The following is a 21,658-nucleotide window of genomic DNA, read 5'->3' on the forward strand; positions in this document are numbered from 1 at the left end:
ACACACACACACACACACACACACACACACACACACACACACCCCCCTACCACAAGAGGGCACACACTGACAATCTAAATAGCAGCAATTTACACAGCAGCTTTATAACCTGGGATTTCTGATGTTATTAACATATTAAGGTCTGAGTTTTACCTTCAGATTTTCCTGGACCCCCAATAAATTTACTAATTCATATTCTCTCCTAATAGTCTTGCATCAGAAAACAAACATGGCAAGGAAAGTTTTCGAAAAAGGGGAATTGTGTCAACTATTGCATTTAATTCCGTGATCAAAGATTATACACTTTTCAGCCCTCTTAACAACTTACTTCTCGCTCTAAGTTAGTAGTTTTTGCAGCCTTCTCCAGTAGTTCTTCCTGTATAATTTGAAATTGACTGGCTCTCTGGGCCATGCTGGTCTTTAAAGAAGAATTCTCCTCTTCTGCTTTTGACAGCTTAGCACGGAACTCTTCTATCTCTCTTGTGAATCTTCGACGCTCCTTTTCAAACTGTTTACTGATGAGCTCCAATTGTTGACATTTTCTCTCTTCTTTTTTAAACAAAAGTTTTATTTATAGATGACAATTAAAATTAGAGATAATCAAGTTGTAAAAAGACATGCCTGATGAAGACAAGGAGTAGTTTGACAGCAGCATATTAAGCTACCACATGAGCCCCAGGGCTCAAAAGTAACCTCAGAAAAATTTGCCCTCAGAAGTCAATGCCTGTTGTGGAGGTTACATTTAGGCTTTGGGAGAAAAAGCACAAAATGCACTGCTATGAATGTACACCTGAAGTCACTTTATTGTGCAGCACTGAGGGCAATCAGAAATCTACAACCCTACTTTTCTAGCACTGAAGTGCCCTAATGACGGTAGAAAAAGAACAAAGGAAAAAATGAATAACTGGAGACCTCATCATACCAGAAAAGGGAGAAACCTCAGTTTTCCATTTTTAACATATTTTGAGTCTGGGGCCAGGGCAAGCCATGGAGAGCCCATTAAAATAAATAAATAAATAAATAAATACACCTCTACCCCGATATAACACGGTCCTCGGGAGCCAAAAATATCTTACCACGTTATAGGTGAAACCGCGTTAGATCTGGTAGGGAAGGCTCCTTGTCCCCTGACCACACCCCGAGACCCTCTGCCCCTTATCCAACCCCTCGGCCCTGGCCCGGCACCCTTAACACGCCGCTCAAAGCAGCATGTTGGAGCTGTCCCTAGAGGGGTGCGGGACCCGGGACAAATCAGCCTCCCCGCTAGTCTCCTCACCGTCCGCCCAGCGCTCCCACCTGCCCGGCTGCCACTTGCCTCCTCACCCCACCTACCCGCCCGCCTGCCCGCCGCTCGCCTCCCTGCTAGTCTCACCATCTGTCCAGTGCGCCTCCCCACATCCGCCCAACAGCCGCTCTCCTGCTCGCCATCTTCCCGCCCACCTGCCACCTCACCCCCCTCCTGTCTGCCGCTCACCTCCCTATTCGCCTCCTCACCCCGCTTGCCCACCCGCCTCCCTCCCACCCTTAACACGCCGCTCAGCCAGACACGCTGACCCGCCGGAGCGCGCAACCCTGCCCCCAGAGCGCTGCTTTACCGCGTTATATCCGAATTCGTGTTATATCGGGTCGCGTTATATCGGGGTAGAGGTGTACATAAAAATTAAAATGCACATTGAGACTCAAGACTATGATAAATACCAAAGTAGCTAAACCCTTGCTCTCCATAAGGACATCTGTTATCTTATTACAGAAAATATTAAAATAGCAAAATTAAAACCCACAAAAATGTTAACTCGCATTCTGCAGTCATTTTTAAATGACTATGTCAGAAAGCATTTTATAGTTTTTAAGTGCACTATTTTTCACCATGCTCACCTGTTTGATTTCCAATCAATTTTACAGGTTCTGTTTCTAGGCCATGTAATCTGCCACTTTCTTGTCCCTCATAATCATTAGAAAGATGTTGAGCTACTTTACTGACAGTTAGGTTTGCCTGAAGCTTTTGAATTTCTGCTTCTTTCATTGCCAGTTTGATTCTAGCACAAAGAAAAAGATATAAAATGTTACGGGAAAGTATTTTTCTCTCTTTGCCAGTAGCAATACCTCCTAAATACTATTCTAAAGTCTTGCTAGAGTTCAGGACCCTTAAAAATATACCTTAAGTCTGCAATCAGGGATTTGTTTGATTCGCAACAAGAGGCATACATAGCTTCCTTTGCAGAGGAACTGGCCATCTGACGTTTCGAGGGATGCAATTTAAACTGCAAGTTAAGAAAAAAGAACTAATGAAAATATCAACTTTTTCTATGATAAATTCACATACTGTACAAGCAGAATGTTTTTCAAGGCACAAAGATTTGAACATCCTGGCCTGAGTGGGTACCTATATATACAGTCCTAAAAAAAAAAAAAAAGTGACGTTTGGAGGGGGTAAGCATCAGAGGTCCCATCAAATGGAGCTGTGGGCAATGGGCACCTTGAAACTCAGGTCATATACTTTTAGATGCCTAAATTTAAATTTAGACACTCAAATTTGAAAATTTTAGCCATTAAATATCACACTTATGAAGTATCAGTAATGACTCCAAAGCTGAGCCTAAGAACATAAGAACAGCCGTACTGGGTCAGACCAAAGGTCCATCTAGCCCAGTATCCTGTCTACCGACAGTGGCCAATGCCGGGTGCCCCAGAGGGAGTGAACCTAACAGGTAATGATCCAGTGATCTCTCTCCTGCCAGCTTGTTTTGAACTTTTCACTTAAAGGAACGTTAATTCTGCTTTATTTCCATGAGTGAATTTCATCTCCCAATTTTTCAATTACAGTTGAGAGGACATCAGAATTTTCTATTAAATTATTTGGATAAAATAATTACTAACTTTCCTGGGGGGGGGGCAGGGAAGGGGGGGGGAAATCGATTAAAATCCACTCAGTTTGAAATTGGCATGATTACAACATTTCTGAGAGCCCACTTTGGAGCTTCAAAAATTACAAACAGTGTTATTCAACTTTCCTAATAACCCTGTACATTTATGGAACGAAAAGCAGATGGAGAGATCAACATCCACCATGTACTCCTGCTCTCCAATGCTGCCTCTCTGGCCCTGCTACCCAGTCCACCTCCCTAGCTCTGCTCATCAAAGTTACCCTCCATACAGCACCTGATCTTGGATTTCTTTGTGACTCCTTCCCATCCATGCTCTACCCACCAAATTTCTTGCAGACCTGATAAAGTTCACAAATGCAAGTCCCAGTTTGATGGACTTCATATGGTGACCCATATGAAGTTTCATCATCATCATGTTCCCATTATGCCTCTGGCGTTTAGGGCAGCGACAAAGCTCCTCCAATCCTGTGTGTTTCTGGCAAGTCTTTCAATGATTCACCAGCTGTGCCCCAGGTTTTTCAGCTCAGCTTCCACGGCTCTTCACCATGTTGTTTTCGGGCAACCTAGTTTTCACTTGCCTTCAGGTGTCCATCTTATTGCTACTCTGGTGATAGAACCAGTTTCCATCTGCAGCACATAGCCAATCCATCCCCAACGCCTCCTGGAAATGATAGTGCTCAGATCCTTTTGGCTGCACTGTGTCAATAGATCCTGGTTTGAGATTGTTCTCGACCAAAAGATATGGAGGACTTTGGACATGTCATACTGTCTCATTCCCCAGCATTCTGCACTATAAAGTAATGTTGAAAGTACGCAGCTGTGATAAATCTTGAGTTTGATTTTGGTGTTGTATTTTGATGATTTCCAGACTGTATTTAAGCTCCTGAAGATGTTCCTGGCTTTACTGATTTTGTTCCGGATGTCCTGGCTTGTTCCACCATCCTGGCTGATGGTGCTGCCCAAGTATGTGAATGTTTCTAAATTGGTGAGAACATAATTCTCTGTCCATATTGGTGATGGTGAGGCAATATTAAAGGTCATAATATCTGTCTTATTGCGGTTGATTCTCAGTCCAATTTGCTGTGTGAATGCACTGAGTCGAGTTGTTTTTTCTTGTATATGGTGTTGGGTATGTGATCGGAGAGCGAGATCATCTGCGAAGTCCAGGTCTTCAAGGGATTAGAAGGGTATCCATTTAATGCCTCTTGGCACGGCTTCTGTTGTACGCTGCATTACCCAGTCGACGGCAATGTTGAGAAGGATTGCAGACATGACACACCCCTGACATACTCCTGTTTTGACTTCAAAACTGAGCTCACTGTGATCAACACATGTAAAATTGAAATAAAAGCTTTTAATTATGTTGATTATATGGAGAGGGATTCCATATGCCTGCAGAATGCACCATAGGCTGGTCCTGTGAATGCTATTGAAAGCCTTCTCAAAGTCAATGAAATGTATGCAGAGTTGCCGTTGCCATTCTAAGCATTGTTCAATTATTTTTCATAGAGTGAAGATCTGGTCTGTGCATCCACGTCCTTTCTGAAAACTAGCTTGCTCTTTTCTGAGAACGCTATCAACTGCCTCTGATATATGCTGGACTATGATCTTACACAATACTTTGCTTGGCACAGATAAAAATGTGATACCACGCCAGTTATTACAATCACTGATCGTTCCTTTCTTTGGTGTCTTCACTATAACCCCATTGGTCCACTTATCCAACACTTTTTCCCTTTCCCAGACTGATGTAAATAGAGGGGCCAGGATAGATGCTGCTAACTCAGGATTTACCTTGAACAATTCTGCATTCAAGTTACCCTTGCCAGGAGCACTCTCATTTTTTAAGGATTTGATGGCTTGAATGATCTCTTGCTTAGTTGGGGTGTCTGTGCGGATATCAAGATCTTCTTCTGCCTCGGATGTTTGCTTCCTCTTTAGGTGGCTCCCTGTTCAGCAATTCTTTTAAATGCTCAGTCCAGTGCATTTCTAGTTCTTTTTCTGTTGTTAGTATGTGGCCTTGTTTGTCCATGAAGAGAGTGTTTGGTGGTGTCTGCCATTTACCTCTAATAAGCCACATCATTTATAGACGGTTCCTTGTTCACCACAAGCAGCTGCATCCTCTGCTTGTGTTGCCAGATTATCAATATAATGCCGTTTGTCCGCTCTCACAAGGCATTTGACCTCCCAGTGTGCCCTGCTATACTGCTCGCGGTATCTGTCCTTTAGCTTCTGGGATTTTGTGTCTAAAAACCTTTTTCTTCAGGGCTCGTCTGGTTTCTATGGCATTCCACGTGCTGGGTGTAATCCACTCCTTCCTTCTGCCTGTAGCCTAGATAGGCTTCACTGCTCTGTTTATAAATTGCTGTTACTTTATCCCACTTCTTGTTGATCATCTCATCTGTATTCCCCTCCTTTTCATCAAGGTCTGCAAGTGCCTGAAACCTGTTGTTTAACTGCAGAACGAAGGCTTTCTGCGTTTCAGAGGACTTTAACTTGTCAATGTCATAACATTTATGTCCCTTGTTTGGTGGACCCACACTTCTCAGTTTTGGCTTGATGGAGGCTATCACAAGATGGTGGTCACTGCCAACATCTGCACCCCTTCTCACTTTCACATCTGTCAGTGAGTGTCACCATTTATCATCATATGGTCAATCTGGTTCTTATCTCTGCCATTTGGAGAACACCATGTCAGCTTGTGAATTTCACGATGTTGAAATGAGTTTCGCTGATGTCTAGGTTATTCATATTACAGAAATCAACAAGCCTCTCTCCGTTTCCATTCATGGTGTCATACCCATGTCTTCCCATTGCTCTGTCGTTGTTTGTGTTGTCCTTACCGACCTCGGCATTCAGGTCTCCCTTGACGATAGTTAGGTCATGGCGTGGTACTCTCTCTAACTCCACCTGTAATGCAAGTTAGAATTTGTCCTTTGCTTCTTCATCACTGTCATTTGTCGGAGCATAGCACTGAATCAGGGATATATTATTGTGTTTCCCTTTCAGTCTGGCTCTCATAAGTCTGCTGCTGATGGACTTCCATTCAAGCAGGGAATGCTACACTCCCATGGTGTTGTCCATCATCCCATCCAGAATACAGCAAAGTTTCTCCCGAGGCTGTTGTTAATCTTCCTGATCCCATCCGTCTGCTCTCGCTGACACCCAAAATGCGTAAGCTGTAGCATCTCATCTCTGCGGTGACCTGAGCTAGCTTCCCTATTTCATACATTGTCCGTAAGTTCCAAAAATCAAATTTGGTTTTTGTTTTGGTGTTGAGCACTTCAGTCTTCGTGCCAGTGGCTTCCTTTTGGCTTTCACCACCGGTAGTCATACGGGTCATTGATTCCTGAAGGCCATCATACACAGTAATATTCAATTTCTCCATCGCTATTTCCATAACATTTTGTTTTTTTGCGGGACAGGGTTGTTAGCCCTGTGCCTAACACCCAACCCGGAGGACCAGGGTGTCTGTTTTGTCTGGCTCCTCCCCCACAGACCAATCCAGCATGGTTGAACCTACCAAGAGCAAAACGTCCCTCCCGACACATATGCGGAGGATTGTTAGAGCACGCAAGCTGTCCCGCCATGACAAGGCGCAGACACCAGAAGTTTGCCATTCAGAAAATGTAGCTACAGGCTCTGTCAGCAAGTCTCTCCCTTGCTCTCACTGCTCCATGCCCCCTGCTGAGACTATTACAGTGGTTGTACCTTCACCATCTGGTAAACCTCATGCTGTTCAACAGACAGGAGCCCCAGTATCACACTATATTACTTAGTGGTGTTTTGGAAAGTAAGTCTGCCTCTGAAGAATCAATGCAGGCCACAGAGGGAGGCAGGGTACAAAATTAGATGAACATTTATTAATCTGCTCCAGTACTGCAGTTTTTACATTCTTGAGAGTTCACACACACACACACACACACACACACACACACACGTTCTTGATTCAGATAAAGTAAAATGTTTAATTAAACATTACTGTATCTTCATCAGTGCATTTTGGAAGCAGCAAAAACAGTACAGGTCTGTTTATGTACATCTTACGCACATTTAACATGCGCGATTTCAGCTTTACGCGGTCGGCAAAAACAAAAACAAAACAAAAAAGAAAAATAACAATTTTAATACTGTACCTGTAGTGCGGGCAATTCCGCCTGCCATTGAACTCAATGGGGTTTTGGCTATACGCGGTTTTCGCTTTACGTGCTAACCGCGGAACGGAACCCCCGCATAAGATGAGACAGACCCGTATACTAATAAGCTAAGAAACATTTCCAGATAGTACCTGGTTAGGATTCTACAAGGTGCGAAATTTATTATGATGTATCAATTATTGTACCTCTTTAGATGTACCTAGCGACAACTGGGAGATAATAGTTTCCAAGGTGCTCAGTTCTTCTCTTGAATCCTCAATTTCTTGATGACATAATTTTAGGCGATCGTTTTGCTGTGCAATAAGTGCTTTTAGCTCTGCATTTTCACTTACTAGGGCATTTTTCTCTTTAAGTACTACTACTTTGTCATTAAGTTCACTCTCAAGCTTCAGGATCTTCTGTTCAGACTGTGTTAGCTGTGACACAATTTCAGTGTTTTTTGCCTCTAGACTCCTCATCTCTTCTTTTGCACTACGGTTCTCATCCTTTAATTGTCTACAAAAACAAACAAACAAACAAATATATACAATCTAAAGGCTAGTTCAACAAAAACTCTAGGAGGTTGGAGTTTTGGTAGGACTTTGGCTATCAGATATACTGGCAGAAAGGCAGCCCCCACAAAAATTGATTAATTATCTTGGTTCATCTGGGAGTCTAAAAGAGACTAACTTCTTAGTAGCCTTTTCTCAGTGTCAAAAGCAGAGAAACTAAGGACTAAAACAACATGGAGACTAAATTATCCTCTCGTTCTTAGGATTGGTCCCTCCAGTTAAAGGCTGAAATGTTGTCAGGGTGCTGAGAGATATGCCAATGCCACTGTAACTATTCTGAAGATAGAGAAATCCAGGAACAAGATATATAAATTAAAAAAAAAAAAAAAAAAAAAAACACTTTTACCTTAATTGTTCCTTTGTGATTTCAAGTTCATTTCTATAGGCAACACATTTTTCATGCAACTTTTCTTTTTCTTTTACACAATTAATTAGATTTTTCTCTAAAGTTTCTTCTTCAGCTTGAACCTTAAAAACACGTTGTTGTATAATGATGAAAACAATTATTTAAGCTGCAAATAGTCAAAGAGTATTCTGACAAAGAATAAACAAATTAAGTTGCTTTATATTGCAAAGATTGCTACTATCTCACTTCCTTTATAGTACACAGAAAGGTAACCATACTGACTGCTGTTCTGAGGCATGGGAGAGCAGGGAAAAAGCTTTTTCTTTAGTTAACAAGAATAAAAAGTAAGAATCTCTTTGGTATTTTAGGGCCTACTTTTGGTCAGCAGTGATGTCAAGGTATGCAGTACAGTCTTGCCAATCTCCATGACCAAAGAAGCTTAACCAGTGGCAAATTCACCTTCCGGGGCAACTGCTGAAGGCTTATGTGATTCCTTGACTCTTTTTCCTACCCAAGAGAAAAAGTTACAGACTTACACCGTAATAGCTGTGAAAAATAAAACTGGGAAAAACAGTGCTTGCTCAATTTCTCCCCAACTTTGCTCCCGGCATGGGTTCCTCTGGATGATTTATAGACAACCAGGAGGGACTAAAAAGTGGCTACCCTAATTTAGTACTCCCAGCTACGAGAATGGAGGGAACGTGAATAAGATAGTTTTGTTTACATGTCAGATAAAAGGGGTTTTCAGCCAGCAGATACCACATGAGGAATAGACTACCTAGCAAGATGGCCATACTCACTATTTTTTAATTTAAAAACACACCGTGGACATATAATCTATCTATGGAAGCTATATAATGAATAAGTAGGTATTCCTGTTGGAGGCATGGGATGGATCAGTCAAGCCTAGGTTTCCCTTCATCCTAATTTTGCACTGATCTCCTTAGAATTTTCAAGGCATATTCTTGAAACAAAAAGAAAAAGCTTGATTGCAAGAGTTCAGAACTTATTTTATAGCTAAAAAGGAGAAAAGATGAGTTGTGTGTGATAATATATTTGTAGGATACGGTTGCTGATGGTTTAAACCTCATCTGAATTGTTGTGACAGCCACCCCTCATTTAAGATACCTGTGAAAGACAGCTATGAAGCTCCAACTAAGACAAAGGGGGTACATGAGCCCACACAGTAAGCGAACGTAGTGAATGAAGGGCTCCATATAGTCTCTGACTAAGGGGATAGGTGGGGGGAAGGGAGACACACACACACACACTCGTCAAACTGAAGGACCACAGAGAGAAGCAGAAAGAAATCCAGACACAGACAGCCTGAACAAGCTGTCTGAAAGAGTCTGGTGCTATGAGCAAAGACGCCATCTCATTTATTTTGTTCCTCCGGTGTTGAGAGAAACAGGACTTTGGACATTCTTTGTAAATAAACAAGATTACATCAAAGGCACCAGACCATTGTCAATTTCTCCACCCAACTGGAACAATCCACAGGGCCCCAAACTTTGCTAGTCACTTGGGTCAAAAGGGGCAACAATACTTAATTTTTTCCCAAACCTCCCTATATGCTGTTAATGCTGCTTATGAGAGTTGTTTTCCCATTGTAGTCATGGCACAGAATATCTATTCTAATCATCTGTCTCTACCATGGGTACAGTGATGCAGCAAATTCACTTAAGAAGCCTTTGTGATTAAAAAAATATAAATAAAGATTTCTTCTGCTAACACTTCGAATGTGGGGCTGGCTACAAATATGTTTTAGCCAACATTTCTGAAGTGTGTGAATAAGTAAAAATAAGGTACAGTAGCTTCCTTCTACCCCATTTCTAATATAATAGAACCAAGACTGTTGACATTTAGCATTTAGATATGACCAAATGGATTCCAGTTTCCATTTTAAATCCTAATTGTGTGGCCAAAAACTATAGATAATCAAGTCTTACCTTTTCAAGTTTTTCAGTTATTTTCTCTCTGTATTTTTTAAAAGCTTTCGTCAGCTCTTCAGCATTAAACAGAGCCTCATTTCTTTGTTGTTCAGCTCTACAAAAAAGTGCCATATTTTTAAATACAGAACAAATGTGGTATAACTATCTCCCCAAATTACGCAAACTTGAAATACAAAGAATAAATTAATAGCATAGGGTAACTGACCTGCCTTTCAACTTTCCAGTTGTTTTAGATACAACTTTTAAGTTAAGTCCATTTTATTTAATCATATGAATTACTGCTTCATATTTAAAATATTTGCAGATGTGCCTTTTTTTTTTAAATAAGCTACATCCAAGCAATAATAAGGCTATGAATTTAAAAGCAAAATCACTGCTGAACCCTCTCAAGCCCTCTCCTGGGTCCAGCTGGCATCCACTACATTAAATTCAAATACATCTTTGATTGTGAACGTGCAATTATATAAACAGATTAGTGCCTACCTGTTTTATTTCTTCCTCTCTTTTGTCTTTAAAAACCAAAATACTATTACTGCACTGTTAAGCCTGAGAGATGCTTCCAAACCTCTGGAAATTCAAAAGATATTATACCCACAGCAAGACTGACTGTCACATTACACTTAAGTGGTATTTTTGATTACTCTTTATGATCCCAATCTGGCAAAGATTTACATATGTAAATAACTTTATGCATTGTGAGTAGTCCTAATGACTTCACTGGGACTACTCTGAGTGTGTAAAGTTAAGCAGATGCATAAGTCTCTGCAAGCTCAGGGCCTATGTTTTTACATTTATGCTTCCATAGAAATGCAGTGGATGAGTTAATATTATTGTAGCAAAAAAAGACTTTGAACATGCATTTCAAATCTCAACCTTAGCATTGCATCGTCAGGATTTTTTTTTTTTATATGTACAGGGGGGAAAAAAAGGTTTATTTAGCTAACCTATCACAGCCAAATAAAGGTGTATTTTAATGTGTGATACTGGAACAGGGATCATTGGATATTGCCAGGATCAAAAATAAATAAATAAATAAATAAGGACACTGCTCCAATTTTTAAAAAAAAAAAAAAAATCTTGCAGGTCACCTTTAAACAAACTTGATTTTCCTCCCTTTTTCTTTTACAATACACCCATAAAGAAAAGACAACTCGGTGGCACAAAATAATATTCAATAATGGGAGAGAGATATTTATTCATTAGTAAAGTATCAGAGGGTAGCCATGTTAGTCTAGATCTGTAAAAAGCGACAAAGAGTCCTGTGGCACCTTATAGACTAAGGCCTGGGCTACACTAGCGGGGGGAGGGGTCGAACTAAGATACGCAACTTCTGCAACGCTATTCGCGTCGCTGAAGTCAAAGTATCTTAGTTCGACTTACCTGGCCGTCCTCATGGCAGCGAGTCGACTGCTGCGGCTCCCCCGTCAACTCCACTTACTCCTCCTGCCGAGGTGGAGTACAGGCATCAATTCAGGGATCGATTTATCGCGTCTAGACGAGACGGGTAGTATAGACGTACCCTAACAGAAGTATTGGAGCATGAGCTTTCGTGGGTGAATGCCCACTTGGTCAGACGCATGCTCCAATACTTCTGTTAGTCTATAAAGTGTCACAGGACTCTGTCACTCATTAGTAAAATATTTTCTACTAAAAAAGGTTTGTTTTTAATTATATAATCACCTCTTCCCTTGCTTGCTTCGTTCAATTAAATCCGTTTTCAATTTTTTATATTCTTCTTTAAACCTTTGCAAAACGTGTTCTTTTTCTACCACCATTTTCTGGCTTTGCTCTAATTTATCTTCTGCATCTCTAGAAAAAGAAATTAAGAATTATTAGACCACAACTTTTTTTTAAATTAGCAGGGAGCTTTTATATCAGAAGCATTTGGTTTGGTGGATAGATATCAAATAGCATTTTTTTTCTTTTCCATATATGAAGTTCAATAGGAGGACTAGCTAGTCTGATATATGGGAAATCATTTTGCCAGCCTCTATCCAAAGAAAGAGACAATCCTGTATTTGAGCTAATACAATAAGGACTAAACCAATTAAAGATATTAAAATTAATAAAGTTACTTATTTTGTAAAGCAAGTTTTGCCTATTTTCATCCTTATTAAACTGTGTATTGACATTTTAATCAATATGGGGTAGGAATTTTTGTTTACTATCTGTTTGTACTATCCAGCACAGTGGGGCCCTACCCTGGTCCAGGGCTCTGGGTGCCACCACAATACAAATATATAATAAAATAATAATCAGGAAAGTCACCTTACACAAAATTCAGAGTCAGAATTTATAAGCAGGCTTGGCAGAATTCAATATTTGATTATAATTTTTAGGGATAATATAAATATTTAAGCACTTTCTTAAATTTTTATTTATTTAAATTTTCACAGTCGCAGAAAATTACGTGGAGGAGGTCAGACAATTATTTAACGACAGAAGACATTGAGATTCAAAAGTTAAAGTTTTATAAACCATTAAACACACAAACTGTCAACGTCACATGTCAAATATCCTTAACTCAACAAATCATACCTGTTTTTACTATTCATTTGCTAGTCCATTTCTAACAAGCCTAATTCAAATGTCTAAATCACTGGATTTTGACTCTAAGTTCTCAAGCAACATTTTTCTTACTTTGCCTATCAGTAAATTTCAATCATCATCTATGGAAATATTTTTTTGGTAGTTTGTGTGTGTATAGTGAAATTGATGTTTACCAACATTTATCGATAAAAATCGGATCCTTCCAAATCTATTTATAAGACACTGCCTTCATTTGTATATAATCATTATAGAGGTACATAGTAGTGACCAGTGGAATATCTGTTTTATCCTTAGCAATGCAGGGGACAGAGGACTGAGTGTATTCTTGTGCTATTCCTGCCACCCTAAGTGCAAAGGAGATCTTAGTGCTCTATCATGAATCATTACATTGTTTTATATATCTGTGGGTCTTTTTAACTAATGTAAAATATATTTGCGAAGAAAGCGTTTCAACTTGCTTCCCTAACAGGGTATGCAGCAGCTGTGTATCTCTCTGCTTAAGCAGGTCTGTTTCACGTGGATGACAAGATGAAAATATTATTGCAAAAGTGGAGTACTTTTTGTATTTGTTTGCCAGGAGAAATTTTGTTTGTTTTTTAAAGTATTCTATGGTCTTGAAGATTACACGTGTGTCCAAAAGGGCTAAATCAAATGCTACTTACACAGACAATGATAATTCTGTTTCGGTGGGGAGATAAAGCTCTTACAGTATAACTAAGCAAATGAAGCATGTAAGTCAACGTGTGGACTGGTGTACGGCTGTCAGCTTTAGTGACAGACAACTTTTGGGGGTAAGCTTTATTTGGACAGCCATGATTGATTCTAGTGTAGTAAGTGGATATATTTGAGAAGACAAAAAGTTTGCTCGTTGTACAATGGGTACAAATGTCTATATTTCTGCAATGTATATATAATCATTTATGTTTACCCCATGTTATAAACTAGTTATTTATTTTAGAATTCTTTAGTTTGTTTATTTTACCAAATCTTCATCAATTACTTTAAATTCTTAGAACACATTATCATCATATCTTACATACACTAATATAAAACACCAATATAACACACATAATCGGCAACTTCTCAAGGACAGATTTCAAAACTTCGTAATAGTTCTGATGAAAAGCACTAGATTTGGAAGCAATCCATATTTCCCGTTCCTGGGAAAAACTGTGAATTAAACAAGTAGACCAAAAGGTTTATAAGGGAGGGGAAAAGTACATTTATTACCTCAGGACTTTATCTTGAGCTGCAACTTCTGCTTCCAAATTTGCAATCTGTTCTTCTAACATAGGAATACTGACTGAATGGGTACCTAGAGCTGATTCAAGAAAAGAGATCTGAAATATAAACATATTTGGGACTTCATTAAAATTTGCAAACATACCCTAAAATGAATTGTGCCAAAAGGTCTGTTGCATAATTGAATGACCTTGTCTGCCTAACCCTGCTGTAGAAATTGCCAGGACATTTCCACACCACATTCACTGACTTCAAGCTTTCCCTTTGGGTTGGCACATTGCCAGTGTCATAGGTATCATTCCACTCTGTTTTGGTATGTTAAAAAAGAATTTGTTTACAGTTGTCTCAATTTTTTCCTCCAAAAATTAATATTCCTCCATTTTTACTCATTTTTCTGGCTTGTACGGGAGTTTGTTCTTTGCCCTCTCACCCCCACTAGCTGTCATCTCTTCTTTGTTTTTTCTCCAACATCACTTGTCCTCTGGATGGAGTCTGAGAAACACTGTTGCAAATTATAATATACTATAATCTTTATTCTGCAGACCAACATGCACACAATAGAGTGGCTTACTTCTCAGTAACTGCGTTTCACGCTATTCCTGCAGTGCTGTAGTTTGCAAAGATTTTAGTAAGATTCTGTGTAAACTAAAAACAAGCAAAACAATATTTCTTGAATTCAAGTACCTGTATTTTTAAAATATATGTGTAAATTATATTAACAGTCTACCTCTCTCCATGGTCTGCAATATGCCCTCATAACTCATCTTCACTTTCTCTACATATCAGACATATTGCTCTTTATTTGGAAATAAGACCAGACTTCTTCAGTTCTCATTGTTAATATGTATACAGGAGCCCAATTTATCTCAGGCAGATGTACTGAATATATATTTATGTATAATGCCAAAAAATTTACCAAGTTACTTCTTGTATAGGTTACAGGGCATCTTTATTACTATACTTAGATTGTAAGCTTTTAGGGGCAGAGTATCATTTTGTTCTGTTTGTACAGCATTTAGAACAATGGGTACATGACTAGGGTTCCTAGGTGCTACTACTATACAAATAAATAATAATTAAAAATAAGAATAATAATATGATTATTTATAGATTTTAAATAGATTAATCCAAGGTGAACAGACATATTCTACTCAAAACTACAATACAGTTACCAGGGATTTATTTTTCTAAGATATTTTGTGTTGCTAGAGACCACATATTCATCCTTTACTCCTGGAGGGATTCTACGTGACTAGGTGCCTGCAGAAAATCCGCAACCCCCCCTCCCCCCCCCTTCCTGTGCTTCCCTGCAGAAAACAGCCGGGAAGCCGCATGCGGGGGATATGGGGGACAACCATAGGCACAGACTTTTTTGGGGGGGGGAGGCATGGGGGGGCCCACACAGGGTTGTGTGCCACTGCCCCCCCCCCCCATTTCTGCAAGTGCAGAGCTGCCCAGCTGAAGGAGGATGCCTCTCCGCTCCAGACTCTGCGGCTGAACGCCAACTCCTGGTTCCTAGTGCCAGTCGTGCTCCCCTTCTGCGTGCTGGGCGTCTCCCTGTTTTCTGTGCAACAGTGAGTGCCCACGGTGGGGCCAGGTAAGCGGGACTGGAGGAAGTGAGGGAATGGAGGTTGGGGGGAGGGGGAGAGGCAGTGGGGAAGGAAGAGAGGGTGGAATAGGGCAGAAGGAAGGGAATATGGGAGCGAGGGCAGGGGGGTGGAGAAGTAAAGGGGATAGGGGAATCATGGGGGGGAAGTGGGAGCCCGGCATGCAGCATCTCCTCAGTAGGCAGCTGAGGCTCCCCCCTTAAGCAGACCCATCGAACCCTCATCCTGACAAACCCTACCCCCCTACACCTGGACTCCTCTAACAAACCCTCCACATCCAGACCCCCACTCGACTGATCCCCAACCAGCTGCACCTGGACCCCCACCCTATCAAGTCACACTCCCCCAGTATCCGGATCCTCCCACAGAGCCCCCCACACCAAGCCCCATCTCTCCACACCGACCCCCCAGCTGAGCCCCAACCACCTTCACCTGGATCCCCTGCAGAGTCCCATTGTCCCTGCACCCGGAACCTCCCAGTGAGCCCCTGTGCATCCAGATCTCCCACTGAGCCACCCGCACCCAGACTGCCCCGCATAGAAACCTCTCACCCCACACCTGGATCCCCCACACACTAAGCCCCTCCACACTTGAATCCTGATGGGCTGAGACTGCCCACCCACACCTGGCACAGAGCCCCAAGGTGTTTCTGGGGCAGGTCCAGCCCTTGTGCTGTATCAGGTGCAGCCTCACTGCCGAGTCCCTGTACTGGGGGAGGTGGAGGGTACAGGGTGATCTCCCACCTCAGTGCAGCCAGTGGCCTGTGCTCCCCACTGCCATGCTGGAGCCACTTTTATTTGACAAATAAAATTTGCAGAATTTTAAAATATCATACACAATTTTTAATTTTTTGGTGCAGAATTTCCTCAGAAGTAATCTTTCTACGATACTTACTCTTGTTTTTGACTGAGTCAGTTCAAAGTTGATAGTTTCAATTTTATTCATTAGACAGTGGTTCTGGGAAGTCAAAGATGCATTTTGATCTCGAAGCGTGTTCAGCTTCTCTCTAAGATGCTCATTTTCTTGTTCCATACTTTTATTAAAAGGAGTGGACACTGGGTAAGCCTTGAGGTAAAAAAATATATGTATATCAACAATGCATCTTTGTAAGTCAATCTTACTTAAATCATAGAAATAATGTGTTACCATGCCTAACTCCCCAGTGCTTACTACATATTAGCTGAGAAGCCTACAAATGAAAGGATAAAGTCAAACGTTCATAATCACAAGTGTGTAAAACAAACATTGCAACAAATAAATAAATAAATACCTTGGTTTGGGATTTTCTTTGAGAATCCCTGCTCTGGTGGGACATTTTACCAGCACTCTTATAAGCGAAATAATTTTGAAATTCAGTGCAACTCGGCTCAACAAGATCTTCCAGTGTTAGTCCGACAAACTCATTGAAATGAGAGCTGTGGACAGATTGCTCACTCGAACTAGTACTAGGATACAAAACAAAACAATAATAAGCATTCCCCCCTCCAGTAGTGTTCTTACCAAATATACCAGAAACAAAACACAAATAAAGACAATGAGTTATAATAATATAGTGAATAATATAGATTTAAACAACTGGAAAGACTTAAGGCAGGGGTGGGCAAACTACGGCCCACGGGCCACATCCGGCCCGTGGGACCGTCCTGCCCAGCCCCCAAGCTCCTCCCCTGCTGTTCCCCCTTGTCCACAGCCTCAGCTCACTCACTCCGCCGCCGGTGCAATGCTCTGGGCAGCGGAGCTGTGAGCTCCTGGGGCAGCGCAGCTGCAGAGCCCGGCCTGACCCGGTCCTCTGTGCTGCATGGTGGAGGCTGAGGTGGCGGTGGTGTGGCCCGGCTCCAGCCGGGCGGCGCGACTGTAGCGCCACCAGCCACCGGTGCTCCAGGCAGCGCAGTAAGGGGGCAGGGGAGTTCGGGGTGGTGGTCAGGGGGCGGGGGTGTGGATGGTGGTCGGGGGGGGGAACAGGGGGTTGAATGGGGGCAGGGGTCCCGGGGGGCAGTCAGGAAGGAGGGGGGGTTGGATGAGGGGGCAGTCAGGGGCAGGGGTTCCGGAGGCAGTCAGGGGACAGGGAGAAGGGGTGGTTGGATGGGGAAGGGGTCCCGGGGGGGGCCATCAGGAATGAGAGGAGGGGTTGGATGGGGCGGCGGGGGTCTGGGGACGGTCAGGGGACAGGGAACGGGGGTGTATGGATGGGGCAGGGGTCCCAGAGGAGCCATCAGGGAACAGGGTGGGTTGGATGGGGCAGGAGTCCTAGGGTGGGCAGATAGGAGGTGGGGGCCAGGCCACGACCCCCTCCCCAACCAGCCCTCCATACAATTTACGAAACCTGATGCGCCCCTCAAGCCAAAAAGTTTGCCCGTCCCTGACTTAAGGCCTAGTTCTCTTCTTACTTTTAAATACACACATACCTGGAAAGCTCTTCCCCTAGATTTTGTAAATTTCTCTCGGTTTTCCTCAGTTGATTCCTTAATGCCTCTACATTTGCAAGCAAGAGTTCTTCATCATCATCATCATCTTTTTTATGGTAAATCCATAAGTTGGATTCCATTGGTACTCTACATTTGTCTAAAATAAGTTTCTAATATTAAAATTTAGTTTAACATCATTGTACACTATTTCTAGAAAGTAGCAGATATTTTTTCAACATTTTAAAAGGTTTTATGTATGTTTGTTTTCCTTACATACATGCAAAGTCTCACTTATTGCCTCCTTTCATACCAATAAAAACTTGAAAGCATAGCTATATACAGTTGCTTTTACTTGGCTATTTCTTTAGTCTCTTTGTTAACAAATATTTGTGTTTTAATAAGCACATCTTTCCTATACCTGAGAAGTCACGGGAATAAGCATATTAGGGTTACTATGTACAAATAGCTGAAGAATAGGTTTATTTTCTATAAAAGAAATAGAATAGGAATAGTACAGAATGAAGAACTGGCTTATTTATGATCTATAAAATATGTACTGTTGATAGTCATTAGGCACATCTGCTCTTTTCAATTAAAGAACCACTGCACAATAGAAATAACAAATATTTAACTGTCAGTGCATCTCACTTACTTAGGAAAGGCCTGAGTGAACATGGACACTGCGAGGTGCCCTAATTTTTTTTGATCAAAGGCAGAAGTGAATTTCAGAACCTAGACCTCCCATATAGAAAACACAATGCCCTGAGCTCTCACAATTCAGATGGGGGACCATTAGCAAGTTAGCAACTACTTTCAATGGTCAGAATGGTACACAAGGAGAGAATCATCTAAAAAGATAGCCAGAACCCAAACCACATAGGAGTTTATAAGTGAAGACCCATGCATTACATTGAGACCAGAAAAAAAACTAATAGCAAGTACAGTCTACACAGTACAATTGTTATGTGTCTCTCATGCAAGTATATTTAACGATGCTTTTATCACCCAGGTACCACCACACCTAACACCACCACTATGGAACAAGATGTCATATTCTCCACTAGCTGAAGTTTCCATGTGATCTTCAATAGTAGCCCCACACAGAGTGCACCAGTGTAGTCCAGGGCAAAATGAGGTCCCCATCTCAAAAGGAAAGACTGTTCCCTTGGAGACAGATTCAGCTACTGCTGCTACTTAAATTTTAGGATCAAGAGGACCCCCACCTTGTGAACTGAATTAACAATAAGCAAACATTATACTCCTGTAACAGAAGGAGCAGATTATTACATCTTCCTCCTTCTCTAGTTGGATCTTGTGCCAGCAACACTTCAATCATGCCTGGACTGAGCTTCATGTGAGAGTGGAATTTTACATTTAAGCAATGTTCACGCCCAAATCTGCTAGCAGTATTTAAATACATGTTCTCACCTAACCTGTTAGTAAGCAAATAGGCACAACTCCCAGTAAAATCCATGGGATTTCTTTGGTTTACAGCATGGATTTGTGACTCACAGTTCAAATACAGCCCAGATTAGCTGTTTGATGGCCTACACTTAATGAGTTCTTCAGCTAATGGACAGTTATCCTTATCACAAACATCACCTTTAACCATTGCTGCAAAGAGCACTGAATGGGTATAGGGGACTGAACTCTCATCTCACCCTTAAAGTGGCTCCTCCCAGTCAGGCTCAAGATACATTGGCAGGGAATTCTGGGGAGAGGGGCCTTCACTCTCCCCTATTCCAATAGGCTTGCGCATTTCACCAGCGAGCATGCCCAGTGCTACTACACATACACACAGATTACACAGGCAAACAGAAGCAGGTGGGTGAGGAGGAAGAAAACTTTATTCATACAAGTATCTGCAACAGCAACAGAGAGGAGAGAAACGTTCTTGCACAGTGCTGGCTGTTGCTTGAGTTTCCAATGACCTCTTTTCAGATCAGATTAGCACTTGGTTTTTCACACAAAGATTTTGTTTTAATTTGGCCTGGTGCTTTCTTTACCCTTGTGTCCCGTCCCTTATCTTCTGCTCCCAGTGCCAGCCCTGCCTCTAGGACTGAACCCCTCCTACCCAGCCCATAGAGATTTTTTTAAGCACAAGATCACTTTTTGAATTTAAGTGCAACCCAGGATCTACCCTGCCCCTTCCCTGACGCCCTGCCTCGCTCCCTCCATCCCCCCCTCCCTCCGTCGTTCGCTCGCACACCCTCTCACAGTTTCACCGGGCTGGGGCAGGGGTTTCAGGGGAGGGTGCAGGCTCTGGGCTGGGGCCAAGCGGTTTGGAGTGTGGAGGGGGCTCCGGGCTGAGCCTGGGGCAGGGGTGCAGGGCAGGATGAGGGGGTGCAAGCTCTGGGAGGAAGTTTGGGTGCAGGAAGGGGCTCTGGGATGGGGCAGGAGGTTGGGGTGTGGGAGGGGGCTTGGGTTGCAGGCTCCGGGAGGGGGCTAAAGGCTGGGACAGGGAGTTGGGGTGTGGGCTCCCGTTGGGCGGCACTTACCTCAGGCAGCAGGGCTAAGGCAGGCTCCCTGCCTGTCCTGGCCCAATGCCAGTCCTGGAAGCTGCCAGCACATCCCTGGGGCCCCTGGGGGGTCAGGCACATATCTCTGTGCGCTGCCCCTCCCTGCAGGCACCACCCCCGCAGCTCCCATTGGCCCCAGTTCCCCATTCCCAGCCAATGGGAGCTGCGCGGGTGGTGCCTACAGGCAGGAGCTGCGCATGGAGACCCCTTACCCCCATCATGCAGGGATATGCTAGCTGCTTCCGGGAGCAGTGTGGGGTATGGGCAGGCAGGGAGCCTGCCTTAGCCCCGGATCGGTTGGTGACCACTGCCGTAAGTTTACCACCTTTCAAATGCAAAAAACCCAGCACCCCCACTACAAGGCAAGCCTGCTGCAACCTCAACCCTCAACCACAGGGCAACTCTGCAACCCCTGCCTCAACAGCCACTTATAGTATCTAAAGAGATAACACATAAATAAGATTGATAAGATCCCAGTCTCCTCACTCTAGCTAACTCAAACCCTCTCTCTCTCTCACACACACACACACGGTGGGCTTGCGTGCTGGTGGGCCCACAGCTACAGTATTATCAACAATTACCATCTGTTATCGCTTAAACTGCAGAAGTGAGAACACTGCAGCATCCTTAGCTGGACACCGGAACTTTTAACATTAGCTATCGCAGTGTATTGTGCTAATAATGCCAATCTTTACACCCACGGGAAAAGCCCTGCAGATTACATTATTTTTCGGGCACATCCATTAAAAAACCAGCCAAGCCAGTCAGATACCAGCCGGAAACCTATCCCGGCCACGGGGAACAGCACTTCGCGTTGCTCAGCAACGCAGCTCTCCACTTCCCAGTGCAGCCCCCGGCTAGGCGGGAGCAAGAGCGGCGCCGCCGCCGGCCCTGCCTGGGATCCCGCCGAGCCGGGCTGGCACTGTCCCCTCAGAACTGCCGCAGAGTGCGACCCGGGCCCATCTTGCGGGAGCTCCGTGACCGTGCAGCCCAGAGCCCGCCGCCTACCTTCCCCAAGTGAGGGGGTTGGCTCACCGCCAGGAAAGACCCGTAGAGCAGCTTCTTCGCGCACCCCTCGGGGCGCGCAGCTGATCTCTATCGAGGGTACTTCGCGCTCTAAAGCTGTCCCGAAAGGCGCCCCGTCCGCGCCCGTTCGTTCGAACTGCGCGGGCCGTTGAATTCCAGAGACAGCAACAGCCCTAATTCTCCTACTACGCATGCGCATTTCACTGTCCCGTCCCCCTACCTTTTCCTCCCCTCTTGGCCCCCTGGGAATGGTAGTCTGATGTCTGGGCACATCCGCCCACTGCTACCGGAATCGAACTACATTTCCCACCATACCCCGAAAAATGAACGTTCGGGGCAGTCCCTGAAGAAAATCATCCCTTCCTTTTCCTACTGGCAGTGCACTACCTTCTTCCCGGCTGCTGGAGCATTATGGGGC

General features: G+C 43.2%; 1 protein-coding gene across 1 annotated transcript in view; it reads right to left on the reverse strand.

Annotated features, from left to right (window-relative positions):
* Positions 1-21,393, reverse strand: part of LOC112121887 (coiled-coil domain-containing protein 18-like) — a 71,851-nt gene extending 50,458 nt beyond the window's left edge. The window contains exons 1-12 of the mRNA XM_029912368.1: positions 21,223-21,393; positions 17,696-17,852; positions 16,567-16,735; positions 16,185-16,355; positions 13,672-13,781; positions 11,572-11,700; positions 9,889-9,985; positions 7,940-8,061; positions 7,228-7,537; positions 2,158-2,261; positions 1,876-2,036; positions 329-549 (exon numbers count right to left, since the gene is read on the reverse strand). Coding sequence (XP_029768228.1) covers positions 329-549; positions 1,876-2,036; positions 2,158-2,261; positions 7,228-7,537; positions 7,940-8,061; positions 9,889-9,985; positions 11,572-11,700; positions 13,672-13,781; positions 16,185-16,355; positions 16,567-16,735; positions 17,696-17,835 — 1,734 coding nt within the window. The 5' untranslated portion in view covers positions 17,836-17,852; positions 21,223-21,393. The remainder of the gene's footprint in view (positions 1-328; positions 550-1,875; positions 2,037-2,157; positions 2,262-7,227; positions 7,538-7,939; positions 8,062-9,888; positions 9,986-11,571; positions 11,701-13,671; positions 13,782-16,184; positions 16,356-16,566; positions 16,736-17,695; positions 17,853-21,222) is intronic.
* Between the last annotated feature and the right edge of the window lie 265 nt (positions 21,394-21,658).

The sequence above is a fragment of the Terrapene carolina genome, unplaced genomic scaffold, assembly GCF_002925995.2.
Source record: "Terrapene carolina triunguis isolate 2854851 unplaced genomic scaffold, T_m_triunguis-2.0 Scaffold210, whole genome shotgun sequence".
NCBI classification, from domain to species: Eukaryota; Metazoa; Chordata; order Testudines; family Emydidae; genus Terrapene; species Terrapene triunguis.